Here is a 23,153-nt window from a genome sequence, read left to right on the forward strand (position 1 = left end):
GGCATCTCAAAGGATGGCATGACATGGCAGGCGCCCAGTCGTAGGGAAGGAGTGGGTCGGATGTCCGATAACAGTAGCGCGGGACTATTCCGCTTCCTGATATGCAGGTTATCCGTCGGCTGAGGTGTGTCGGAGTATGCAAGGATAAAATGGTTATAGTAGTCTGGATTTTACCAGCGGCAATTTTGTTTGCTAGTATGTTAGTTGTTCAAGATGGAGACGATGCAGGGTTACAATGGCCAAAAGACCATGCTCCATGTACTAAGAGCGTTTTCACTGGTATTGGGTATCTATCGACGAACTGGGTAAAATGATCATGGCGCCTTTGCATGCTGCTCAAAACAAACTCCTTGCTCCAAAACTAATGGCTTTACGACAAGCCTTAGACGGCCATTGCTTTTCCTTTCCCTTCAATTACTGGCTTCACGTCCTCTTCTTCGCTGTCGCTCATGAATTCTTCATCTTCGTCGTCCCAGCCAAACATGGCTCGCTGTTGAACAGGCTTTGATGAAGAAGCGGTCGGTTGAGCGTCGTCCTCCTCTTCTGAACTGTCTCTTTGCGCCATAAGCATCTTCTCAATAGCTTCCCTCGTTTTGTTCTCTGCTTCCTCTTTGTCCTCAACCCACTTGCCATCAAGACGTGCTGTGCCTCTGCTGTCCTGTAGCTCTTCCTGCTTCCGCTCGGTACTGGCCACAATGTCCTCCCACTTCTTCCGGCGCTCCTCCTTTTCACGCTGCTCCATCTCCGGCTTGATCGCTAGGTATTCGGCGAGTACCTTGGCTTCAGTGACTGTGCGCAGGCGTCGCCCGTCCAAGTTGCGGGATGATCCATTCACGTCGCCCTGCTTCTTCTTGCGCGAGGACATGCGACCACCTTGGGCGCGCAAAATTGACCCGAAACCACCCTTGCCACCACATAGCGGTACCGTCAGACGAAGCGATAGAAAGGTATCTGCGGGCGAGGAGAGGAGAGATGACACTGGTGCAGCGTCGTGGCGAACGGAGCGGCGCGAGTTGGTGGTCAGGATGTAAGACGAGTTTTGGATCCATGGCGCACGTTCATAGAGCGTGTCGTAGATGGAAGTAAGAGGCGCGTCTTTTTGCGTTGCGAAGGCGATGTTTTGCCCGCGGATGCTGTTGACGATGATGGTAATCGGAGACTGCATGGTGGCGTCCATGGTTGCAGGTTACGATACGGAGTGCGAATACAGATTTTGATGCTGTGAATTGCGAGTTGAGTTGCGCGTGGGAAGGGTGAAAGTTGTTTGGTTAGGCAGGGCGGCGACGGCAGTTGAAGATTGGAGAGGAGCAGGCCGGCCTTGGCGGAACCACAACAGATGGTCATAGCGCTCGCTTAGACTAGCCTCGCACCTTTGCTCGAAATCGTCTATCACCCAGCGAACTTCTGAACTCATCGACCTTCAACCACTCCTAGCATTCCCGAGTCTTTCGCAACCCGTCAAGATGCTCATCCCCAAGGCCGACCGCAAGAAGATCCACGAGTTAGTCTACCTCTACAATCGTCATTGTCACGGCGCAGTCGAGCTCGGAGTTTCGCACGAAATGATACGACTTGATATGAGCTGAGCTACATTTGACTCTACACTATACTCGTCAACAGATTGGCTAACATTTGTCTCTCCAGGTACCTCTTCCGAGGTTAGTATCCCCACGTACTCGCGAGCCATGGCTATGGCACAATTATACATTTTCGCGGCTCTGCTGCATATAAGGACAGGCTGACACACGGTCACCACAGAGGGAGTTCTCGTTGCTAAGAAGGACTTCAACCTTCCCAAGCACGGCGAGATTGATACTAAGAACCTTTACGTTGTCAAGGCTTGTCAGTACCACCGACTGCTCCGCAACTCCGTCAGGTTCTAACAACCAACAGGCCAGTCTTTGACCTCGCGCGGTTACCTCAAGACCCGCTTCTCGTGGCAATGGTACTACTACACCCTCACCCCTGAGGGTCTCGACTACCTCCGCGAATGGCTCCACCTCCCTGCCGAGATCGTTCCCCAGACCCACATCAAGCAGCAGCGCTCTGCTCCTCCCCGGGGTATGCTCGGCGGTGACGACCGTGAGCGCCGTGGTGGAGGCCGTGGTGGACGTGGTGGTGACCGTGGTGGTGACCGCGACGGCTACCGCCGCCGTGACGCTGGCGAGAAGGCTGAGGGCGGTGCCCCTGGCGAGTTCAAGCCCGAGTTCCGTGGTGGCTTTGGACGTGGACGTGGTGCTGCTCCTGCTTCGTAAGCAGTTGAGGACTTTCTGGAGTAAGGCTAGATACGGTTTCATCTTCATGTCGGGCTTTACTGCATTACAAAATGGGATCGGAAACGGCGAAATGACCGGATGATACTACGAATGGATCGCTTGTCTAAGTTGCGATGACGCAGTCTTGGACGACCATGTCCTCAATGATACCCCATAACACCTTCAGTGAACCCTTCCTCTGACGTGTTTCCTATGTATGCGTCTTCATATGGTACCTTGCATTGGGCAGACCCATGTTCGTTTCACTGCTAGTAGTCTGGGGGGTCATGAGCTCTTAGTATTCCGCTTCTGATCTATAACGACATAGACACATATATCTCAATGCCCGCCTTTCGCAGTCTTCATCAGCCCATCGCCACTCTTCATCCACATGGCGCAAATGTACCCAATAGTCTGCCCGCCCATTTCTCGTTCTACCAAACTTCGCAACGACGCCAATTTCTCCTCCATGTTTTTGTGGCTATTCCCACATTCGTCTCCTTTGAGCGACTTCCTCCCCAGTACAGCCATATTCCTCGTACTCGGAATCCTCAAATGTTCTTTTTCGACAAGATACCCCGTCTCCTCGGTCAGATGACACACCCAACTACACAGACTAGCGTATGCAGAAGGCTGCTTGGGCTTCTTCGACGCTGCTGTGGCTGGATCAGCGATGATATATTTGGCGTGCGCCGGCGAGCGAAATCTCGTGCCACCAAAGTCGTGCGAACAACAAGGTATGGCGATGAAAGGCGAAGAGTTTAGTCGGGCTAGCAACGGCGTCCAAGGTGTCAATTCATCGGCGTGATTACTGATGATGAAGGTGCCGGATGGGAAGACACCGTTGTGGTGTGGTGTTGGGGGATCAGTCGAGGTTGAAGAATATGGCTGAACAATCTCCGGTACCAGAAGCATCTCTTGAAGCTTTTGGGCGTGTTCTGATGGGAATGTATCCCATGTCTTTCTGCGACGGGCGTCAAAGCCCCAACCATGCCAGCCTTCGGCGTTGAGAATGTGGACGAGAAGACCGTTTCCACATCCGATATCTACGAAGCCCGGGAAGTTGGCCTGTGCTATTTGCCTTTTCTGCTCCACCTGCTCATCTCCGTCATCTTGCTTGTGTGTACCGTTCTTGGAGCTGTACATGTCTCCCCAAAGCTCCATCAGAAACGCTGCAATGCCTAGATCCTCAAAGACATGTTTTTCGGCGGGTGTCTGCTCCACCCATCCCTCGATCAAATCTTTCGCATATTTGCCCTTTAGGTATGCATATGTATCTTGGAATCTTTTTTGTCCAATTATTTGGTCGTGGTGAACGCGTTTCGTGTACCCTGCCTGCCGGCCGCGTGAGTGTTTGTGTATGACCTCCAGAAGCTTAAGAGCCGTGCGGGAGAGACGATTGTCGATCGGAAGGTCCGGGAAGAAAGAGTAATGAATAGACAGATGCCCAGATGAATTGATCAGGGATGTAGGCGGTGAGTGAGAGGAAGTTGGGAAGTGGGTATATAGCATTGCTAAAGAACGAACTTTAGGATGGTAATAGGGGATAGCTTCCAATGTGGCAGCGTGAGGGATGTATATCATCATGTACCGCTCTGCTTTTACGATATCCTCAGCTCCATCTGGACCGATGATGTTCACGTCCTGATGCGACACAAACAGGTGACAGGTTTGCATCAGCGAGTCATCCAACTTCGGATTCCGGGGTATGAGTTTCCGCACAACCGTGTATTCTAGCTCGTACCCTTCTATGCCTCCATCGATCAGTTGCGGTCGGCATTCTGGTCGCAGGTGCTTGACAATGCTTGCGAGATCCTCTGAAGTACTGGCTTTTGGGTTGAACGTAGCGTCTGTGAAACTTTGATATGAGAGCTCTGCGCGTGCCAAATGCGTTGAAGTCCGGTTCGGATTCTCAAGCAAATCGCGACAGACCTCAAGGAAATACCGAGGCGCAATATTCGCTGGCGCAGACTGTACGATAGCCCATATCTCGGATGGAAGGCCACTAGAAACCTTGGGTGCACTGGATACGTCGTAAGGTGAGAACTTGTCACTTGTAAGTTCTCGGTTCTCGACTTTCGTTACCGGTTGCGCTTCTTCCACCCCGGAACGATTATCTTGTGCCTCGGTAATGGATGATTCGTTTCTGTGACTCCTTGTTTGTTCGTCTTGACCCATTCTGGTTGATCTATCTCTTGGTTTGGAGTGACTAGCCCACAAACTTGGTTCCAAAATTCGCACAAATCAAGCGTTTATCGAGTCGCGGTAATCCAGACAGCATGTAAAGGGTTTTTTCACTAGTAGGTATCTGACTTCGAAGATTTTGGTTGGTTTTTATTCCTTCAAGATGGGTGATGGTGACAATGGTGTTGGTGTGAGAAGTGCAACCGAGCAAAATGGGTTCTAGTCGGTCCACCACAGTCCGAAAGAGTAATGAACACGACGAAAACCAACTGGGAACACAAATCAAATGCGCTTCTTGATACATTCTTAGCTGAAGCTCCACATGCGTCATGACGGCCGTACAGTCTAGGTTCCTATCTATGCTTGTACTTAGGGTGCAAATGTCGATGAAACCACGGAACAGTGGAAGCAGGCGCACGTATAAGCCATGACGTAACTCGATGGCTTTTGCACATAGCTTTGAGCCATTATGTCGTGAAAGCTCTAGTATGTAGCTGGAGTCTATCGAATCTCTATCTCTCATAGATCTAATAGTCCCTTCAAGCCCTAGAAAACGCCTCCATAATGCACGTCCCAACTGACCCCAGCTCAGCCCTTAGCGCCCGTAGTAATGCGCCATCTCGAGTCCTGCTCTCTTGAAACCACACTTGACGTAGAATCCTTCATTTGCTTCTGAACAGTCCAGAATAGTCTTGTAGCAGCCCACCTTCTCCGCGACAAAGTCGAGCGCCTGGATGATCCTCAGTCCGAGCTTCTTGCCCTGCTGGTCCTTGGCCACGGCAATATCCTCAATGTGTCCGACAAGGCCGAGTTGATGGATGAACTTGCGCTCGACGATGAGGGCACCGGTGCCGACGATGGCATTGGATGAGTTGGTGATGCAGAGAAGGTAGTATTCGTCGTTGCGAGTCTTCATCCAGTCGTAACGTTCGTTCCATTGCTGGAAAGCATGTTAGTGATACGCTTTACGCATGTTTGTGAGGGCCCTGGGACTCTGGGACTCTCGTGTGCGTATTCTAAGGAAAAGAGAAGATTTCGTACCTCCTCAGTTATGTCTCCCACCGTGGTGAGCACTCTAAGTACATCCAGGAAGCCATTGTGGTAGTCTTTCCTCTCGAGCGGTCGACAGCTGTAGCCCTCTGGGAGTGCTTTGAGGACTTCGGGGGAGATGAGCTCAGAGCTGAAGAGCGGGCCTTCCGTCGATGACATCGTGGGCTGAGATTGGGTTGAGTCCGGGAGGTGAGAAGACGAGAGGGTGTAGGAGAATAAACAAGCTTACGACGCGATCGACCTGTTTCCGGAGCTGGTGCTACTGCGCGAGACTGGGGGTCGCGGGGCGTTTCTGCGACTTATCGATAAGAGGGGCGGTGAGAACAGAACCACGATACCGAGGAGGGCTAGGAGCTTACTGTGAGCTTCAACGATATGTTCAGAGGGCGACGTAAACCAAAAGTTAGAAAAACTCCAATCTTCTTCAAGCACAGCAAGGTGGCTACTATATGTGTTATTAGTAGCTGGAGAACACGCCAAGCATTCAGGAACCAGAGCTAAATTTGGAACTTTCAGGGAAGCTTCGTCATGATCTTCAGGAGCATTCTCGTGTCAATAATGCACCAGCCTTATTCGGTCACAAGCAATCGTGACGTCTCGTATTGCGACTTCAGGGTAACAACAGAGACCAGCCCAACTACCTAGTTGCCTCACCTATTGCAATCTCAATTCTCATTGCAAAACCTCAACTTGCCTGAGCGCCTTCAACACATTTTCAGGCCTCAAATCACCGTCCCCGAGTTCGAGGCCTACAATCTTCGCCAACGCCTCTGTCAACTCCATGTTCTGTCTCTGCAATATCACGACCCGCTCCTGCATTCGCGCCATCTTATTAATTATACTCTCATCCTCTATGCCTCCATCATGGCCACTGTCGATTTCAATATTTGATTCTGAAAGCGGCTCTGGTGTATGCGCTGGTGTTGGCAAGGCTCCCACGACAACATCGGAATGCTGTTCTTTTTGCTCGTAGTATCCTGGTAACGGCTTTCGCTTAACACGCTGCAAGTCTCGCAGCTTCCGAGCTCTGGTTTGATATTCTCGACTTATTCGCGGCCCGAGCTTAGGTGATGCTGCGAGCGGATAGTCTTCGATGGGTACTGCTTCGGCTGATTTAGGAAGCTCTTTCAAGCTGCGCGGCGATACCGGGACCGGCTCAGAGAATGAACGACTGAGAATTTCAGGGTCGGACATTTTGCGCTCCACACCTTGGCTGGCGACAGGGCTGAGAATCTCTCTGTTAAACGTAATGGAAATATGTCGAGAGCGTCGTTGTGTCGGAAACTGCGATGTTGGGACAGCCATCACCTGAGTGTTGCAAGGACTCTCAGTCGGTATGACGATTCTGAGATGTTTTGCGCCTCCGGAGGTTGTCATCTCGCGAGCGCACGTTGGGATAGGAGACTGTTTGCGTGCTCGCTCAGGAGAGCCTTCCACAGATCCTACGCGAGCAGCTAGGGTTTTGCGCTGTTTGACCTTGAAAAGTACCATCGTCTTCTTGCGCTGCTGTATGGTAGGCTGAGAATCCGTGCCTGGTCCAGTGTGCTTGAGGTAGTAACTGAGATCATTCAGGCCCAGATCAGCGCTTGCTGTCAGTGCATCGTGACTAAGAATTGGTGGCGCCAACCGTCCTACCTGCGAGGAACCTACATGGCCAGCTTGTCCTACATCGAGGCGTTTTGATATTCGCTTCTTCGGGACGTGGAAATTATCTTCCAGCTTGTCATTCTCGTCACCAGACGAATGTTGCTCGTCAGCTGTAAAGGCAAACTCGCCATGCGCAGAGATGGCTGACTCAGTCTGAGCTGGAAATGTTGGGTTTGTGAGCCGCTTTGGGCTACGGCCCGGTACTGTTGGTGGTAGCTCATCCAGATCGAGCTCACCAATAGCATGGATCTCCGTAGGCTTTCTGGTCGTCTCAGAAACAGGTGGTTCAGGAGACATGGGAAGAGGAATATCTTGCGGGTCTGGCGAATAAGCGTGGCAAAGTGTTTCCGCTACTGATACTGGACCGCCCGTCTGGCTGTCGAAGTATCTTTGGATCACTCCAAAAGTACCCATTTCTCCAACTTGCTCCGTTTCTATCTCAGGCAGCATCTCGCTCATAGTGTCGTAGCTAGCCTTGCGTCGGTGCTTGGCAACTAGGGGTTCCAGTGGCGCATGTCGTGTAGCATTTGTTAAACTTGGAGTCGTGACTTTGAACGGCGTTTGGCGCCGCTGGCGCTTCTTGTCTTGTGGGCGAGTTATTGGTGACCTTGCAATTCGAATGCTGACATCGCGATCTGCATCTTCACAAGGGAAGGCAGAGCGCGGCTCGTATGTAAGCACCCTGGCCAAAGGGACAGACGACGAGCGTCGACATGGCTTCCCCGATGGCTGATAGACGTCTGATGATGATGGCGACGAGATCTCCTTGGAGTCAGGTTCGGTCGCATTCTCAAACTCGTTTGGAGTGGACTCCCCGGTTGTATGAGACACTATCGATGAGCTATAGGCATGTGGACTGGTGGTAGTACAATTGTTGCTCATTGAACGAGCTCCTTGCGATGTCCTAGGACGGGAATAGTTCTCCTTCGAAGTTCCTGAAGGTTGATAGATGTTACATGGCTTTGTGGGCTGCATTTCGAAGTCTCGTGGGGTGTGGTTGAGAAAGCTGTGTTTGCGTCTTTGTTGACAGCCAAACTCATCTATAAACCGCACCGGCGGTGAAAGTTCGCAGCCAGTCGGTTGAGTCCCTGCAGTGGTCGGTGGGGTGTTTTCGTCCTGCGTCGACGCCGTTGACTTGCGCATGGACGACTCAGACGTCACGCTTGTGTTCATCTTAGAACTCTCTTCCAGCGCCCAGGCATATTCAAGAACACTCCAGCTGGTGTGCCCGAACATTGGAAATGAGTTCAAAAGATTTTCTGTGGAAGCAGACGAGATCATATCTGCAACCTGGTTGGCATTTACCCTGAAAACAAATGTCCGGATTGCGATCCTCTTCTCGTTTTGATGCCTAAGCGCGAGCCGTGAGTATAGCTCAGCAGGGTACGCTGGGTGATAACGTGGCACAACCAGGAGATCACAAACTCAGCAGATGCAGTCGTGTTGTATTGCATGAAGTATGCTGATTGTTGGCTGCTACCCCAACCAGGGGTAAGATGAAGGGTTCGTATCGATGATTGGCAGGGGCGGCTTTGATCTGACTTTAGTGTGTGGAAAATATGGCGACCGGCAGCTCTCTTCACGCTCAAGCTTGATGCAGATGAGACAGGTTCTCAAATTTGAGAGGAGGAAAGTCATGTAGTGTAATCAGGGGCGAATCTGAGGGTAAGGATCACTTCTCGAGCTCGTGGTGCTGAGAGGCGAGGCAACGTGACACTACAGCGCGTTGACAGCGAAGCCGGTAGTCGATAACGAGGTCGTGCACAGATTGGAAGAGGTTCTTTGTCGCGAAAGATATTGAAATTGGATACTGTTAGTGCAAAGGAATGTTGGAAATATGCGTGAAGGAAAGGAAGACTGCATCCGGGGAGTATGAATTATTAGTTCGCTGCTCACAAAACATAGTGAAGATCGCACTAAAATGCATGCTGCAAGTTAGCCACGATCTGGGAAATGTGCGACTGGACGACGACGATAATTGGGTGCATAAGTATGTAGTACAAGTGTGCGAAGGTGATTGGCCGCCCGGTAGTACAAAAGATTGTGAATGCCATGCGGCTTGCCCGATCCGGCGGCAATAGGGAGAGCCTTGCTGATACTACGCTCTGGTAGAAACTGGAAGAGACGCCATGCTGATTCATGCGTCAGACGGATCGTTGATTCTCGCTTGAAGAGTATGGGGTGCAGGAACCAACAATCGGCAATGGGCGGTGTGCGTCATGGTGGTACGGGAGCGCCTGACTAGCGGGACAAAGTCACGGCCCTAGTGCATTCGCGACCACAGCGACCACACATAGACGCGTTATACACGACGTGCGCAATGGACCGAAAGATGTCAATTTCCGCATTTGGAGCCCAGAACATGCTGTAAATGTATGTTCCGGGGAAACGATTAAGCACACGGCACGCATGTCGATCGTTACTTGCCGGATTTTAGCCACGAAGTGCCTTTTTAGGTTTCGTGGCCGATCTTCGTCCGATGTGATACAGGGCATATGGCCCCAGAAAGAGATAGTCTCGGATAGCTATGTATACATAAAGATATGAATGAACGCCGGGCAATGCTAATGAAAGTGTCCGCCCATTCAGAAGGCGCCAAATGCTAATAGAAAGAGAATATTGCTGAAGCATGCACATAGGAAAATAATGCCACTTCGGCCCCTCCCGCCGGTTAGGTTGCTGTACCGTCAGCCGTTCCTTGGCTTCTTATTTTTGATGAAAGGGTTTGGTGGTTCACGAGGCCGCCTACGGATTTTAGGCTTTGCCATCGACATGCCGCCGATGACATCTCCGGGCGGGGGAGCGACCACACCATTCGTCCCGTTGCTTGTCTCTCCACTGGGTGTCGAGCTCTTGCGCGATGCATCGGCAATAGCGGCAGGTGTTGATCGGCCACTGCCTCCATTCATTGTATTGGAGGCAGAATCAGATGGAGCATCCTTCATTTCTGCATCGCTACTCTCAAGCTTGATTTTATCAAGACCAGCGATGTCTTGAAACTTCCGCTTTTCGTGATGTACCAGTATTTGTTCGTCGTTGGTTTCCGTCTTGACCTCTTGTTTGATAGACTTCGAGTCAGAGCCTGAAGATGTACTAGACTGGTTGCTTGCAGACCTGCTCATGGGCTCCGACTTCACTTCTAGTTTGACTTCTGGTTTGACCTCTGGTTTAACCTCTGTTGTAGGACGGTGAGGTTGTACATAACCTTCTTTTGGTGCCGGAAATTTACTGGAATGTTGGTTCAGCATCTTTGGCACGTCTTGAGCAGAGAACCGCTTCCTCTCCTTCGCGTCTACTATAAGCTTCTTCCAGAATTCTCCTCGCATAAGCGAGTCAGAGTTTCCTAGGACCCAAAGAGACGATTTGGCACGTGTGAGACCGACGTTCATACGCCGAATGTCCTGGAGGAAACCAACGCCGCCTGCTGGGGAGGCTCGTACGCAGGAGAAGATGATGATCTCGCTTTCACGACCTTGGAAAGCATCTGTGGTATTGAAATCAATGTCTTCAATGATATTCTGACCGTATGCGTTCATAAAACGCTGTTTCAGCTCGCGCAGTTGGCTCTTGTAAGGTGTGATTATGCCAATCTTGCCTTTGAAATCATAATCGGGGTAGTCGGAAGTGACTCGTTTGTACAGCTGCATCGCGACATTGATCTCAGCGATATTTATGAGCGAATGGCCCTTTGGAGCAGCTTGGTGTTGACCTTGGACATCGAAGAAGCGGTAGGGTCCAAGCAACATACTCTGATGCCATGGTCGTTGACGTAGACCAGCCATGTCGTCGCCATCCAGGAGGCGACCATCGTAAAACGTTCGACTAGGAAACAAACTGATTTCCGGGTGCATACGGTATTGTGTGTCCAACAGATGCACATCGTCTGGGTGATTCTTTTGCATGCGAACGAACAAACTCTGCTCATATTGGAAACCTTTCGCCTTGTCCGAGAAGACTGTTGGAGGAAGTTGCTTTGGATCTCCAACCAGGATACACTTGGCGCAACCGTACTTGAGAGGAATAAGTGCGCTCATCTCCACACACTGAGCAGCCTCGTCGACAATGACAGTTTCGAACTCGATACTTAGCCCTTGGAACATTTCGTGTCCAGAACCGCTGAGTGTCGCACAGATAACGTGCGCGTCGTTCAGAACAGCTTCTTGTGCACGTCGTCTGTTCAGGTCTGCGTTACGACTGGCAAGCTTCTCGTCATCCTTGACATTGTCAATCTTGGTTCCCAAGGCTGTCTTGCGCCTGCGTAGCGCGTTGATGTCGTCGTCCAGCTTGGCCGCAGCTTCTCCTTTAGTCTCACCAGTATCTCGTTGCTGATAGGCTTGTTTCAATTGATCAGAGACTTGTTTGTGTTCCTGGAAGAGCTTCTGTGTCGCTTCTCGGTCGTTGCCGTTCGATGAGTCAACACCGAGGCGTTTATTGACAAGCTCTTCCAGGGTCACATCTTGTACACTGGCTTTAATGGCGTCTCCTCGACCTAAACGTACGATGTTGAGTTTGCGCGACTCGCCATTGAGGGTTTTGATGCCATCTTTGAAACGCATGACCAACTCGTCCACGGCCGCATTACTGGGCGCGCAGACCAGTAGCTTCTTCTGAGCAGCATTCGAGTTTTGTTGGCCAGGAACAGCGATCGCAGTACCGCGGTTTCGAAGGCTATCGCTCAAGATAGCTCCTACAATAGCAGTGATGGTTTTCGTCTTTCCGGAACCGGGCGGTCTGTGGATATGGTTAGAAATTCACTCACTAATGTATGGATGTTGTGTCTTACCCTTGGATCAAAGTGAACGCATCATTGTCGATGGCGGATTTGATAGCTTTCGCTTGTGCCGGATTCACATTGTAATTAGAAATGAGTGGCTGGATCTGGCTATCCTTGTAGGTCAAAAGCGGAGAAGGCTTCGCCCGGATAATTTCGTCACACAGATCGTAATACTGGAGACCTTTCAGCGCACCGTACTCGCGCTCTAGAGATGTGATTGACTCGAGTTTGAAGCCCAGAATCGTATTGTTTGGTTGCAGTGCGGTCGAGAGAGGGTTACCAGGTACTACGCGGTACGAGACTTCGATGTGTTGCTGCTTTCTCTTCACACGGAACACCCTGGCGAGACATGTTGGCTCATCCGCAGAGGGTGACTTGGATTTGGCAAAGAGTATAATGTCACCTTCTGAGATGAAAACTTCCTTATTCTCAACATGAGTCATCGTACTGCCGACTTCTTGGAACATGTCGACAGCGGCTCGCGAAGTTAACCTTATTTCATAGGGCTTAGCTTGGTTCTCCTCACGAGCTTTGACGAAACCTTGCCATGCTTCTAGGGTCAGAAGCGGTTCGAAGGTATTTTGGTAATCGTTGGGTGTGCGGAAAGTACTGAGGACCTTGGAATACATGTCCGGCCGGGACTTGGGCGGGAACGGACCCTCGTGGAAGTAGTTCCAGCTGAGAATAGTTCGATGAAGGCTGCTCAGATCAGGCGCCAGACGAGCGCGCATGTCTTTGGCAGAACGCTGAGCCCGCTTTTTCTTCGTCGGCATTTGGATTTTGACTTCGTTAACAATGTTTGTCTTGGGTCCAGTCTTGACTTTGGTCTTCTTAATGCCAAAGAGGTCTTCATCAATATCGCCTTCTTCGTCCGATGACTCGTCGGAAGAATGCATTAAGCCTTCTCCTTTTGCAGCCTGATCTTTGCCTAACACACCCAGGCCCTCAAGACCTGAGCCAGCTTCGGCAACGTGATTTGAGACGCCCCTAGCTGCCTTCAACTTAGCGATCGCAGCGGCCTTCTCTTTCTCCCGCTGTTGTAGTGCAAGCTGCCGCTTGCGTTTGAATTCGGCCTGTTGGGCACTCTTCTTATCGTCGAGAGCTTTCTGCTGGGCGGCCTTCGTTTCAGATGCTCTCATCTGCTCCCGCCGTTCCTGAAACTTACTAGATCCAGAAGTCATACTAGCAAGCAATTTTGCTTTGGCGTCTGCTGGTGACTGTGTCGCACCCGGAGCCATCCATTTGCTGATCATGGCTTGCTTGGGTTTTGCGGGCTCCTCTTCCTTCACGAGTGGGCGGCCGAGATGCTCCTCGAGCGCTTGTTGCAGCTCAGCTTGTTGCGTGTCGCTCAGCTTCGCGCGGACGTCTCCTGAGAGCACGCGTTCCATGTATGAAAGAGCGTTGGAATCAATGTCGATAGACACACGATGCAGCCGAACAAGAAGCTTGCTGATCAAAGTGACAGACTTGCTAGACAAGAACTCGTCACGAAGACGGAGCCATTTCGCCAGACCCTCCATGGCATTCGCCGGCTGTGCCAAAAGCTCTTTGAGGAGAGCGGTCTTCGATATTGTTTCATCTTCATCGGAAGAAGGCGGCTTCAGGGCAGTAGCAAAGATGCTGCATTGGTCGAACAACACATCAGCAAATTGCATAGTGTCTCGGCAAAAGTCCATCATCATATTTTTGTCGTAGAAACCCAAGTTGCTCCAGGCTTCAGTAGTGGCGAAAATCATCGTAAGTGAATCCCATAGATTCTCCCATAGATTCATCGTCGCTGCAGCATCACCAGAGTCGTATTCCCGGCCTCGCAAAATTCCGTCTTGAGAGTTGCAAATAATGTCGATGATATCTGTGCATGTTCGGATCATACTTGGTGCGGGTGCAAACGCCTTCTTGAGTCGAACCTGCCGAACTGAATCTGAGATACCCCGAACGACGTGCCTATAATGAGCTCTCAAGATGTGTTGCAAAGCGCCACGACGTTCCTCTTCTCCACTTATGACCTTCAACAGCTCGATAGCAGAGTTGCGCGTATCTTCTGTGGACGAGAACATCAGGGAAACGATGGCACTCGCTGCAGGCTGTTGTCCGAACAAGGCTTGTAATAGGGTGGGCTCAAATTCTGACATCTTCTCCACGACATCGGTGATTGATTGAGAGAGCAGCCGGAATCGATCATTGAAGTGTCGTACCTCTGGGGGCACCTTGTCGACACCCGACTTCATCTGAAGTGGTTCGAGCCCGATCAGACCCCTGCCAGCAATCAGAAGATGTGTTGCAAGCTCTAAGCTGTCTGGACCTATTGCTCGTAGAACTGTCTTCCATATAGGACTGGATGGCGGTGTTTGGGTGGGCGATGGTGCTTTTGCAGAGATAAGTTGCCTCTCGATAATGAGGGACTGTGCTTCCAGCTTGAACGCATGCTCGATCACCGAAAGGGTCAGTTGCATATCCTCTTGATTTTCCTTGTTGTGTTTGAAGTTTTTGAGGCTTGTGACGAGGGACTGTATGAAGGTTGATAGCAGATCCAGCATGCCGTTGACGGTTGGCTGCCCAACAAACTTGTCGATGCCTTTACCTTCTCCCATCTTGCGAAAGGTATAATCTAAAACTTTCAGACCTTCCTTGTAGCAGTAGGCTCGAGCCACTGGGGGGTACCGATCAGACTGGAAGCGACCGAGCAACGCGTGTGCAAACGGCCGGACCGCCGGTCCAAGATTGGATAGCTTGATGGAGTCCAGGAAGACCGGAATCCAGCTGAAGGCAGCATGAAGGTTGTTCATATTCTGTTCGTTCCCCTCTGCAGTTGCGAGAAGGAGTTGATTCAGGATCGGGCTGTTGAACACTTGTTCTACCACTGTAGCGATTGAGGAAGTTACAGCATTCATGCCATCCCAGTAATCGATGGGGGATTTTTCTAGTAACTGCTTCATGGTCGCAATCAGATCCAGAAAGCCTTCGGACTTTAGTGAAAGATGATCAAGCATCAGACGATAGAAGTCTCCGTCAAGGCCGCGCAACGAGTCGGTGATCACCTCCCTGTCCATCTTTGCTACTATGAGCCGCATGCCGCCCCAAAAGAGTGGTACCACGGATAAATCCAGATTGCTCATTTGGACCTTCATCATGACACTTGTGACGTAATCCCGTACAGCCCACTCCCACTCGGACTTGAGTAGATTCCGCTTGAAGGTAGACCAGGACTCTGTCGCCCATTTATGCCGCCTATCAACCCTAGAGAATAAGAAACGGGTCATGGCCGGAAGGTATGTCTGAATCTTCAGCCGCTTCTTCGTTTGGACCATGTCGAATGGTGCATCGAAATGCCGTTGGAGGAGTTCCTCGTTCCGTATTAGGGCGTCGCAGCTAAGCGCTTCGAAGAAACCATATGTGCATTCGTTGGGTAGCAGGCGGACTGAGCGCGTCTTGGGCTCAGCTTTACTCAGTATCTCGTTGGCCTCGTCCAAGCCCTTTTGTATGCGACCCAGGCATTGGCTGTCTACTACTTGTAGAAAGTCCCCAATGTTGTCCTCGTCGTAAGAATCAATCAGCCGTGTTCGCCATTCTGCTCTGCTCTGGTGGAAGACTCTCACGCAGACATCGCAGCTTTGCATGAGGCTGTTGAGGCGGCTGACGAGCCATTCTTTGTGTGGCGCTGCTTCCTCCCCGTCGAAGGCCAATATCTCGGCTGCCTTGAGGGCTGTCCATTTCCGGTCTTCGGCAGCTAGAAGCTTGAGCTTGCGGTCGGCGAGTTCGTTGGCATCGGTTTCGGGCGGATACGCGGCAACGTCTTCATCGTAGTATACTGATCCGTCGTCGCCGACGCGAGGACAGAACAGATGCTGTTCTTCGGGTAGCTCTCGGAGCTCACTACAAGACACAAGATGGTTAGCCACGTCTGGTGTGGAAGGATGCCGATGGATGGGAGCCCGAGTACTTACTTTATCTTCTCGAGAATCTCCGCCATGATCCCTCACCCAGGCCCGTCCTGGTTGTGACGCCCCACTCACAATGTCTCAGAGGGATGACAGCACGCAATTCGGCATTGACCGCCCTCAGAGTCTCTACACTAGCACAGCGGAGTTGCACTTGTGTCTATCTATGAGACGCTATCTATCCTGCGAGGATCCGTCGCGCCCGTTCAATGCTTGACGCTGTAGTTGGACAAGGAGAGAGAGAAGCCGCGCAGGCCGTCGACGAGTCTTAAACGTATTAAGGAGCGTCGGTGAGAGAGCGTGCTAGGCTCAAAGGGGCGAGAGTGAGGGCGCGGACGACGGTGGTTGCGATGTGTTGCGCAGAAGAAAGGCACATGGCAGACGTCAGTGCATCTAAGAATCATCCCCCATGCAAACGCGACGCGATCCACTAGCGCCCCACTCGCGCGCGTTTGACTTGCCAAGCCTATTAACATTCCTCTTTCATCTCCACGGCAACTTGCACACATCACAAAACTGATATTTTAGACATGAATCCCGAATAAACTATGGACACTGAGCTCAGTGTGTTTAGAATATGACATACTGTGCACGCGCACACAGTGTTGCTTCAACATCGCTCCTAATACCCAGGCAGATCCACGATTCTCGGAGCCGGGTTCACCCCTTCCTCCTTCCTTTCGCCGGCAACCACAAACTTCTTCCTCCCTCTAAACAGCCAATCTACACTGGCAATCAAAGCAACAATGGCATAGACAACGCACACATCTACACGTCCCGTCAGTGGTACACATATTAGCCCAAACGGCATCACTTACAGTTCATGTTCCCTGCCTCAACAGGCTTCGCATACGGAAACGAGTACATGATCAGTGTGAACAGTGTCCAGACAAGTAGTACAATATTGGCGAAGAGACCGACCGGACCGAGCCAGAATGGCCCGTGGGATATCTTGTCGCGACCGCGGATGAGAAGGCAGATGACCGGAACAGAGTAACTGAGGTACAGAAGAACGATACATGCCGTTATCATCCTACATCTCGTCAGCTTTGGTACCCACACACACGAACAGCAGGGTGTCCTACGAGTTAAAAGCTGTCAAAGAAGCCAGATACAGGCATCCCATGATAGCCACGATAACACAACTCACTAAGTGGGCGTTGAGCGGCACGTCAAGTCCTTCATGTACCTTGGCCAGCCAGCGATGAGCAGGAAGCCCCCGATCGCGCGCGAAACTCCAGCATAGTCGACTCTGCCAAGTATGACTTGCGACCAAGCAACCCAGTCCCGTAGCTATGATAAGCGCCTCAAGAACCGTCGCTCCAGCCTTACTCTGCAGCGCGCGAAAGAAAATCTCCAGAATAGGCACTCCAGTATCTGATGCGCCAATCTCAGCAAAGTCCCCTACAATCGAGAAGAAGATGCCGACAGAGAAGAACCAGCTCGTTACAAACCCAATTCCCACAGTTCCCATAATGGCTATTGGGACCATCTTCTCTGGCCGGTGTACTTCTTCGGCGAGATGCGTGGCGCAATCAAGGCAAGCGAAAGCCCAGTTTGTGTTCACGAGACCGACGATGAAGGCTATTCCATCTTGCTGCCAGCCCGTGTTATTGATAAAGGTCGCGAAGACGAAGCGAGCGTGCTGGTGTGTAGGCGCAACGGCTGGAACGGTGATGAGTATCACGGCGAAGGAAAGCAGTGAGATCCATAGTGTGGTTTTGCCGACTGTGGGAAGTATCTTGCCGTAGCAGTTGAAGAAGAAACAGAAGATGTTCGAGAGTTGGTAAGCCTAAACATCGGCGTACAAAGTCAGTATTTGTCTCGCATACAGTTCTTACAGGGACGTTACTTGCCAGGAAGACATGCCAGGGTTGAATGACACTGGGAGAATACTTAGTACATGTTTCTTAGACTTTCAAGGACCTCTCTAGATAAAGCGAAGGTATGGGAAAGAAGTGCTTACAAGTCAGGATGCCCAAGTTGATAACAACCCACTACCGCACTTCCCATAGCCAATGCCACAGACGCACTCGTAAACATAGCACCCCACCACGCCAACCATCCCGTCATGTAACTGGCGAGTCTTGTAAACCGTCTCGGCGCAAGTTCACCAGCCCAGAAGTACTGTCCACCCGCATTCGGCATCGCACTTGCCAGCTCGCTGAGACTGATACCCACGCAGGTCGAGATGAGAGCTATGAGCATAATGCCGTATATGACGAGCAGCGGGCCTCCAGAATTGATGCCAGTTATCAGAGCGGCTGATATACCGAACCAGGAGTTTGTGATTGAAAATCCGACGCCCAAAACGGACCAGACGGTGTACTTTCTCGCCATGTCTTGAGTGTAGCCCATCTCTGCTAGCTTGAGAGCGTCTGCATCAATGGAGGACTTGCCTTGTGTCTCTACATCGTGAGCGATGTGTGGAGTGGGATGTTTTTCTATCTTTGACTCCATGATTTCTGGATTTCTTTGGTGGTGCAGTTGACTTGAAAGCAATGCACGAGTGAGCGACGGGTAATATAGTCGGAGCAAGAAGCCACGCTGTTGAAGGAAGCACTTGGCAAAAAGGCTTATCGCATCGCGCCAAGTCGACAACACAGTAACTATAAAGCTTATATGCTTCTCATGATGAATGTCGCGGTCTGGGGGCGGGCTACGCCTGGGCGTAAGACGTGGGGTGATGAGCAGGGGAGAAAGCAACGCTAGATAAGAGATAGCGAATTGAGACAGCGAGGCAATAAAAGCAATCGTAAAAAAGGTATAGCGACGCCTAGATAGTCCGTGGTTTAAGGCCGGGAGTAGCACCGAAGTCAGGATTTCTATACCTGAAAAGCTTGGGCTCATATGCACGAGTTGTTCGAGTCGCTATGCGGGGAACATGTCCGGCTTGGCTTGGTTGTGCTCGGTGGTGGAATCGCATATCAACACTCGCATGTGTTTGAGTCGCGGATGTGAAGCTTTGCATTATATATTCTGATCAATGTTTGGGGGTGGTCCAGCTCTATGTGTCTGAACAGCAATCTAGAAGCACGACGAGATATTGGCGGAGATGTCAAGCCTAGAGGAATAAAGGTAGGTATAGCCGTCAAGGCCACATTCTCTACTGTCTTCGCGACGGCTGGCAGCCTTGTACTAGAAGAGATTGCAACCATTGTCTATCAGGTCGCGAGATTGAGCATCCAATGTGTTGTTAAGAAGTTCCAAAACAGTCTATAGCAATCGCTATCTTGACCAAGGTCGAAGGCCATGGTATGGTAGATAGAAGAAATGGACGTAAAAGTTACGTCTTCATTGCGGAATAGTATCTACACGCGCGATTATTAAAAGCCGGCATTAGCATGCTAAGGTGCGGGGATCGCTCGAAGAAGTAAAGAGGCCTGCTGCGGGTAGACATCCGCACCCGAGAGGCAGGATGACGCGTAGGGTAGCACAGAAGCAATCAACTCCCGACATCTTGTCAAATGGGATGCTACTAGGGGATAATGCCGAGGCAAGAGAATAGACAGCTTGAGGATCCTATGTAAACGCTACACAGACAACATCAGGACTAACAGTAATGAGCAGCACTTGGTATCGAGGCAACGCGCAGAAGAGGTTGTGCAAAGCGTGAAGCTTTCAGTCACACTACATTGATGCTGTGTCTATCGGCGCAAAATGCAAGTAGCCATATGTATTTTTCGGCGAATTTCTGCGGCGCGGTCCGTAGTTGTAACCTTGTGTTGTTTGGCAAGAGGAGATCAGCCCTATGACGACAGCTGTCAGCACCAAAACTACTCCTCTCTCGTATAAGCTTAAACCTCGCTCCCACATCTAAAATTTGTTTTAAACACGACGATATCAAGTAAGAAGAGGTAACGGGATCAGATCAGATTGCAGCAGTTACCGCCAATGATACGGAGAACGTCTTCACACTTACACAGCCCCATACGCTTGACTGTGGCGCTCTTTGCATCTCTTCAACAATCCCGTTCTAGGTATCCCAGCCTTCGAGATGTTTCCAAAGTAGTTGGTGGCGCAACCCGTCGCGTCGATCGACTGCCCATGTACCACACGCGTACCTTCTTGTGTAACATATCAGCCAAGTGCCGCAGTCACACAGTGACACGCTTGATGGAAGGATAATGCTGCGATCGTCACTCAGGTAGTCTTCATCGCAAGTAATCGAAGCAACGTCGAAAGGGGACGGTACCAGTGTTGCATTGGCTCTGGAAAGCTTCCCGGTACATCGAGTCGAACAGTGTGCGTGGTCACACCTACAACAGTGCAATCTAGAGGATGCACAAGCTAAGTGCGGTCGTACAATTACGGATGTGACATTTCCTCGAGGGCATGCTCGAGTCTCTAGTTCAGACAACAATAGCCTTGCTTTCAGCCGTTATCGAGCCGTCATCGGGGTAGCGCACGAGCCTATGGGTAACGTTGCACCTTCCTTTTTCCTGCGAAACAAACTTTGCTGTCCAGTAGAGAGAGGTAATAGGACATTTTGGAGTAGTCAAGCTTTGTGTATGTGTGTGGTGGATGTCTCCTGCTTTGCTGAGCCAAATGCCGCGATGACTATGAGGAAGGCATGTCGCAAGCTATCTGTTCAAGTCACGCCCAAGACAGGTCCGCGGACACTTCATGATTTTGAGTTGTGGTGGCAAGCTTATTCTCCCAGAAAGGCAAGTTCGGGCGACGAAATAGGAAGCAATGCCCAGACCCGACTAAGCTCTCACGGATAGCGGCCCACGAGGCTAGCTTTGAGTGAATTAACGCACTGAATTCGACCGAGACTATGGGTAGTGGTATAGATCTGGTCTAAACAGCACCTGGTAAATGTGACAGGAGATGCTGAATATGTTGATTGAGAGCAAATGACAAGAATAAAGAAACCACAGACTGCGCCAATATCCACGTAAGACGTACAGTCGTTCGGAAGTGCAACTGCATCCCCCCGACATTGCGTGCCCACATCATATCTTCTCACTCTCACTACACTGTCGCATGCGAAATCGCATACCATGCACCTACGTATTGCTTGTTGAGCGACACCGTGATTACTTTTGCCATTATGTGGGTATCCATATCCAGTTACTAATGCGCCTTCCGAGTAGTGACCTGCTACCGCGTGGGTAGAGTATGTGTGTATTAGGTTTAACCCAGCTTCTGGTCCTGGGGGTAGTGGCCACCAGGATGGCGGGGCATGCCTTGCTGCGCCATGGGATACTGGTTTGACTGCTGCTGCTGTTGTTGGAGGTAGCTCTGGTAGTGCAGAGCAGCCTCGGGCGTCATGTAGGCTTGGGGCATAGCTTGGTTGTTAGGCGGCATGCCGCGTGGCTGGCCAGGCGGTACTTGGGCGTGGTTGTCCTCTGGCGATTCGACAGTGTCGTTGTCGACGCCATTTGCGTCGCCGCTTGATGGCTCGGGAGCGTTGAGACAGGCCTGCGGGGTGTTAGTGACGCGACGCGACAGCTTGGGCGGTGGCTGCAGCATACCTGGATGAGGTTCTTGCCCTCTGGCTTGGTGACTAGCGGTTGCAGCTTGGGTGTGGTAAAGGTGTAGACAAGACCAGTCTCGGAGACGACGAGCAGCAGCACTTGGGTGCCTGTCAGGACAGACAATTCGTAGGCCTGGGAGTGCCATGGTTAGCGGAGCGCTCGGTGCAGGCAACGGTTTCATGCGACGCGGGAGCAAATGCACCACGATGCGCGCTCAACGAGCACCAACGTACCTTCTTCATGATACCAGCCTTGCGCTTGGAGAAGGTGATGTGCCGACGCGACTTGTCTTGGATGAACTTGATCTCAATCTTTCTTCGCTCGCGGCCGGGCTTGTCATCATCGTCGTCGTCGTCGTCGGCAGCGGCGCGCGCACGCTTGACGCCGCGGTTCTCCATGCCCATGGTGCCATTGCCGTCGTCGTGGACTGACGGCGACGCGTTCTGGTCGTGCTCGGTGATTTCGCTGGCCATGGTGGTGAGTCGCGACAAAGATTGGTTACCCGCAGTGTTTGGGGGACGAGGGCCCTAAGCTGTGTTGGGCCGAGTGTGGGGAGTTGGCAGGCGTTCTTGCGTGGTTTGGGCAGACGCGCAAAATGTTACAGAAGGAACTGCAGACGGCTTGAGTTGGGTTAGACTCTTAGGACGACCTCATACGGAAAAGGAAGCGCGGCCTGTTAAAAGATCGGGGCTGGTCCCTTTGTGATGGCGCAGCAGGAATGCAAGGAAAAGGTGCGCGGGGGAGGAAACGCTTGGTCGCACTGTGCTCGGTGGAAGGCACTAAATTACTCGGGGGGCCCGTGCTGCGCCAGTGGCTGGGGGGTGCTTGTGGAAGGGCTTGGTGCCGGAGAGCGTGACCTCGCGACAGAGGGCGGGCTGGGAAAGCGAAAAGGGTACGTACCTGGCCAAACGCACAGCGAGATCAGGTGCGGCGTGCTTTGTTTTCGCGCGCCGTTGGGTGGGTAGCAAAAAGACAGGTCGAGTGGTTTCCCGAACCCTGAGCTTGTGGAGCTTGGCGGGCACGCAGGGACAGACGGAGTGGTGCAGGTGTGTTATAGCCCGAGAGCTGTCTGAGGAAGGAAAGGGACGAACGGTATTGGGAATGAAACGGCGGGAGTGGTCAAGTATTTCTCTCGACGGCTGCTTTGGCTGCTTTGGTGCGGGCAGGCCCTCAACTATCCACACAACTGGGGGCGGATGCGCTTGAGCGCGACCCTGGTCACAGCTCTGAGTCGCAGATCGACAATAATTGCCCTGGACGGAGGCCCTGGACTGAGGTTTCGCGCCGCGCATGAAGGCACAATCTGCAGCGCAGCATGCCTTTTGTGCTGATACTGACTTTGACCCCTTCCCACTAGACCTTTGGCCTGTCAGGTCGTTTTTGGAGATGAACAGCAGCGGCCTTTCCACATGAAAAGTGCGCCGTCCATCTCAGGCCGAGGGCTGCGCTAGAGGCAGCTGAGCAGGACCCCGGTGTTTTGTATCATGTTGATTGGTGGAAAGACTGCGCTAGTCCCGCTCAAGTCAGATTGACGGTCAACTGGTGAAGGTCGGTTGCCCACTCTCCGGGCTTACAGGCCACGGTACGAGATGCTTGTGGGCAGTCGAGGAACGACTAAGCTGCAGGCCAGACTCGTCGTACCGAGTGGTTCGCACCGTCCTTCCCATTGTATTCTTTGCCCTGGACGCAGGCGTCGACTGTACCGCTGTTTGCCCTGTTCATGATAGGAGTGGGTCGTCGTGGGTGTCGTGGAAGCCGCGGCTGCACCTAGGCAAGACCAAGCAAGTACCACCCTTACGCACCTTCCCCGTTTGATCTCGCT

The 23,153-nt window shown here is 51.7% G+C and overlaps 7 protein-coding genes across 7 annotated transcripts; 1 reads left to right on the forward strand and 6 right to left on the reverse strand.

The window, feature by feature from the left end:
* Positions 1–382: 382 nt before the first annotated feature.
* J4E82_004579 (uncharacterized protein) lies at positions 383–1,177 on the reverse strand (the record flags this gene model as incomplete). The annotated part of the gene is made up of 1 exon (XM_051730855.1): positions 383–1,177. The coding sequence occupies one exon, from the start codon at positions 1,175–1,177 to the stop codon at positions 383–385; it is 795 nt and encodes a 264-aa protein (XP_051589336.1).
* A 286-nt stretch (positions 1,178–1,463) lies between these two features.
* On the forward strand, positions 1,464–2,255 carry J4E82_004580 (uncharacterized protein; the record flags this gene model as incomplete). The annotated part of the gene is made up of 4 exons (XM_051730856.1): positions 1,464–1,501; positions 1,645–1,658; positions 1,759–1,842; positions 1,894–2,255. The coding sequence occupies 4 exons, from the start codon at positions 1,464–1,466 to the stop codon at positions 2,253–2,255; spliced, it is 498 nt and encodes a 165-aa protein (XP_051589337.1).
* A 339-nt stretch (positions 2,256–2,594) lies between these two features.
* Positions 2,595–4,433, reverse strand: J4E82_004581 (uncharacterized protein; the record flags this gene model as incomplete). The annotated part of the gene is made up of 1 exon (XM_051730857.1): positions 2,595–4,433. The coding sequence occupies one exon, from the start codon at positions 4,431–4,433 to the stop codon at positions 2,595–2,597; it is 1,839 nt and encodes a 612-aa protein (XP_051589338.1).
* Positions 4,434–5,034: 601 nt separating this feature from the next.
* On the reverse strand, positions 5,035–5,648 carry J4E82_004582 (uncharacterized protein; the record flags this gene model as incomplete). Its single annotated transcript, XM_051730858.1, has 2 exons — positions 5,035–5,379; positions 5,481–5,648. The coding sequence occupies 2 exons, from the start codon at positions 5,646–5,648 to the stop codon at positions 5,035–5,037; spliced, it is 513 nt and encodes a 170-aa protein (XP_051589339.1).
* A 513-nt stretch (positions 5,649–6,161) lies between these two features.
* Positions 6,162–7,433, reverse strand: J4E82_004583 (uncharacterized protein; the record flags this gene model as incomplete). Its single annotated transcript, XM_051730859.1, has 1 exon — positions 6,162–7,433. One exon carries the CDS (start codon positions 7,431–7,433, stop codon positions 6,162–6,164), a length of 1,272 nt encoding a protein of 423 aa, XP_051589340.1.
* Positions 7,434–16,470: 9,037 nt separating this feature from the next.
* Positions 16,471–18,308, reverse strand: J4E82_004584 (uncharacterized protein; the record flags this gene model as incomplete). Its single annotated transcript, XM_051730860.1, has 5 exons — positions 16,471–16,616; positions 16,667–16,881; positions 16,934–17,640; positions 17,705–17,732; positions 17,815–18,308. The coding sequence occupies 5 exons, from the start codon at positions 18,306–18,308 to the stop codon at positions 16,471–16,473; spliced, it is 1,590 nt and encodes a 529-aa protein (XP_051589341.1).
* Positions 18,309–20,987: 2,679 nt separating this feature from the next.
* On the reverse strand, positions 20,988–21,804 carry J4E82_004585 (uncharacterized protein; the record flags this gene model as incomplete). The annotated part of the gene is made up of 3 exons (XM_051730861.1): positions 20,988–21,275; positions 21,329–21,463; positions 21,565–21,804. 3 exons carry the CDS (start codon positions 21,802–21,804, stop codon positions 20,988–20,990), a joined length of 663 nt encoding a protein of 220 aa, XP_051589342.1.
* Between the last annotated feature and the right edge of the window lie 1,349 nt (positions 21,805–23,153).

This window comes from Alternaria postmessia (assembly GCF_024291825.1).
Source record: "Alternaria postmessia strain BMP 2775 chromosome Unknown scaffold_22, whole genome shotgun sequence".
NCBI lineage: Eukaryota > Fungi > Ascomycota > Dothideomycetes > Pleosporales > Pleosporaceae > Alternaria > Alternaria postmessia.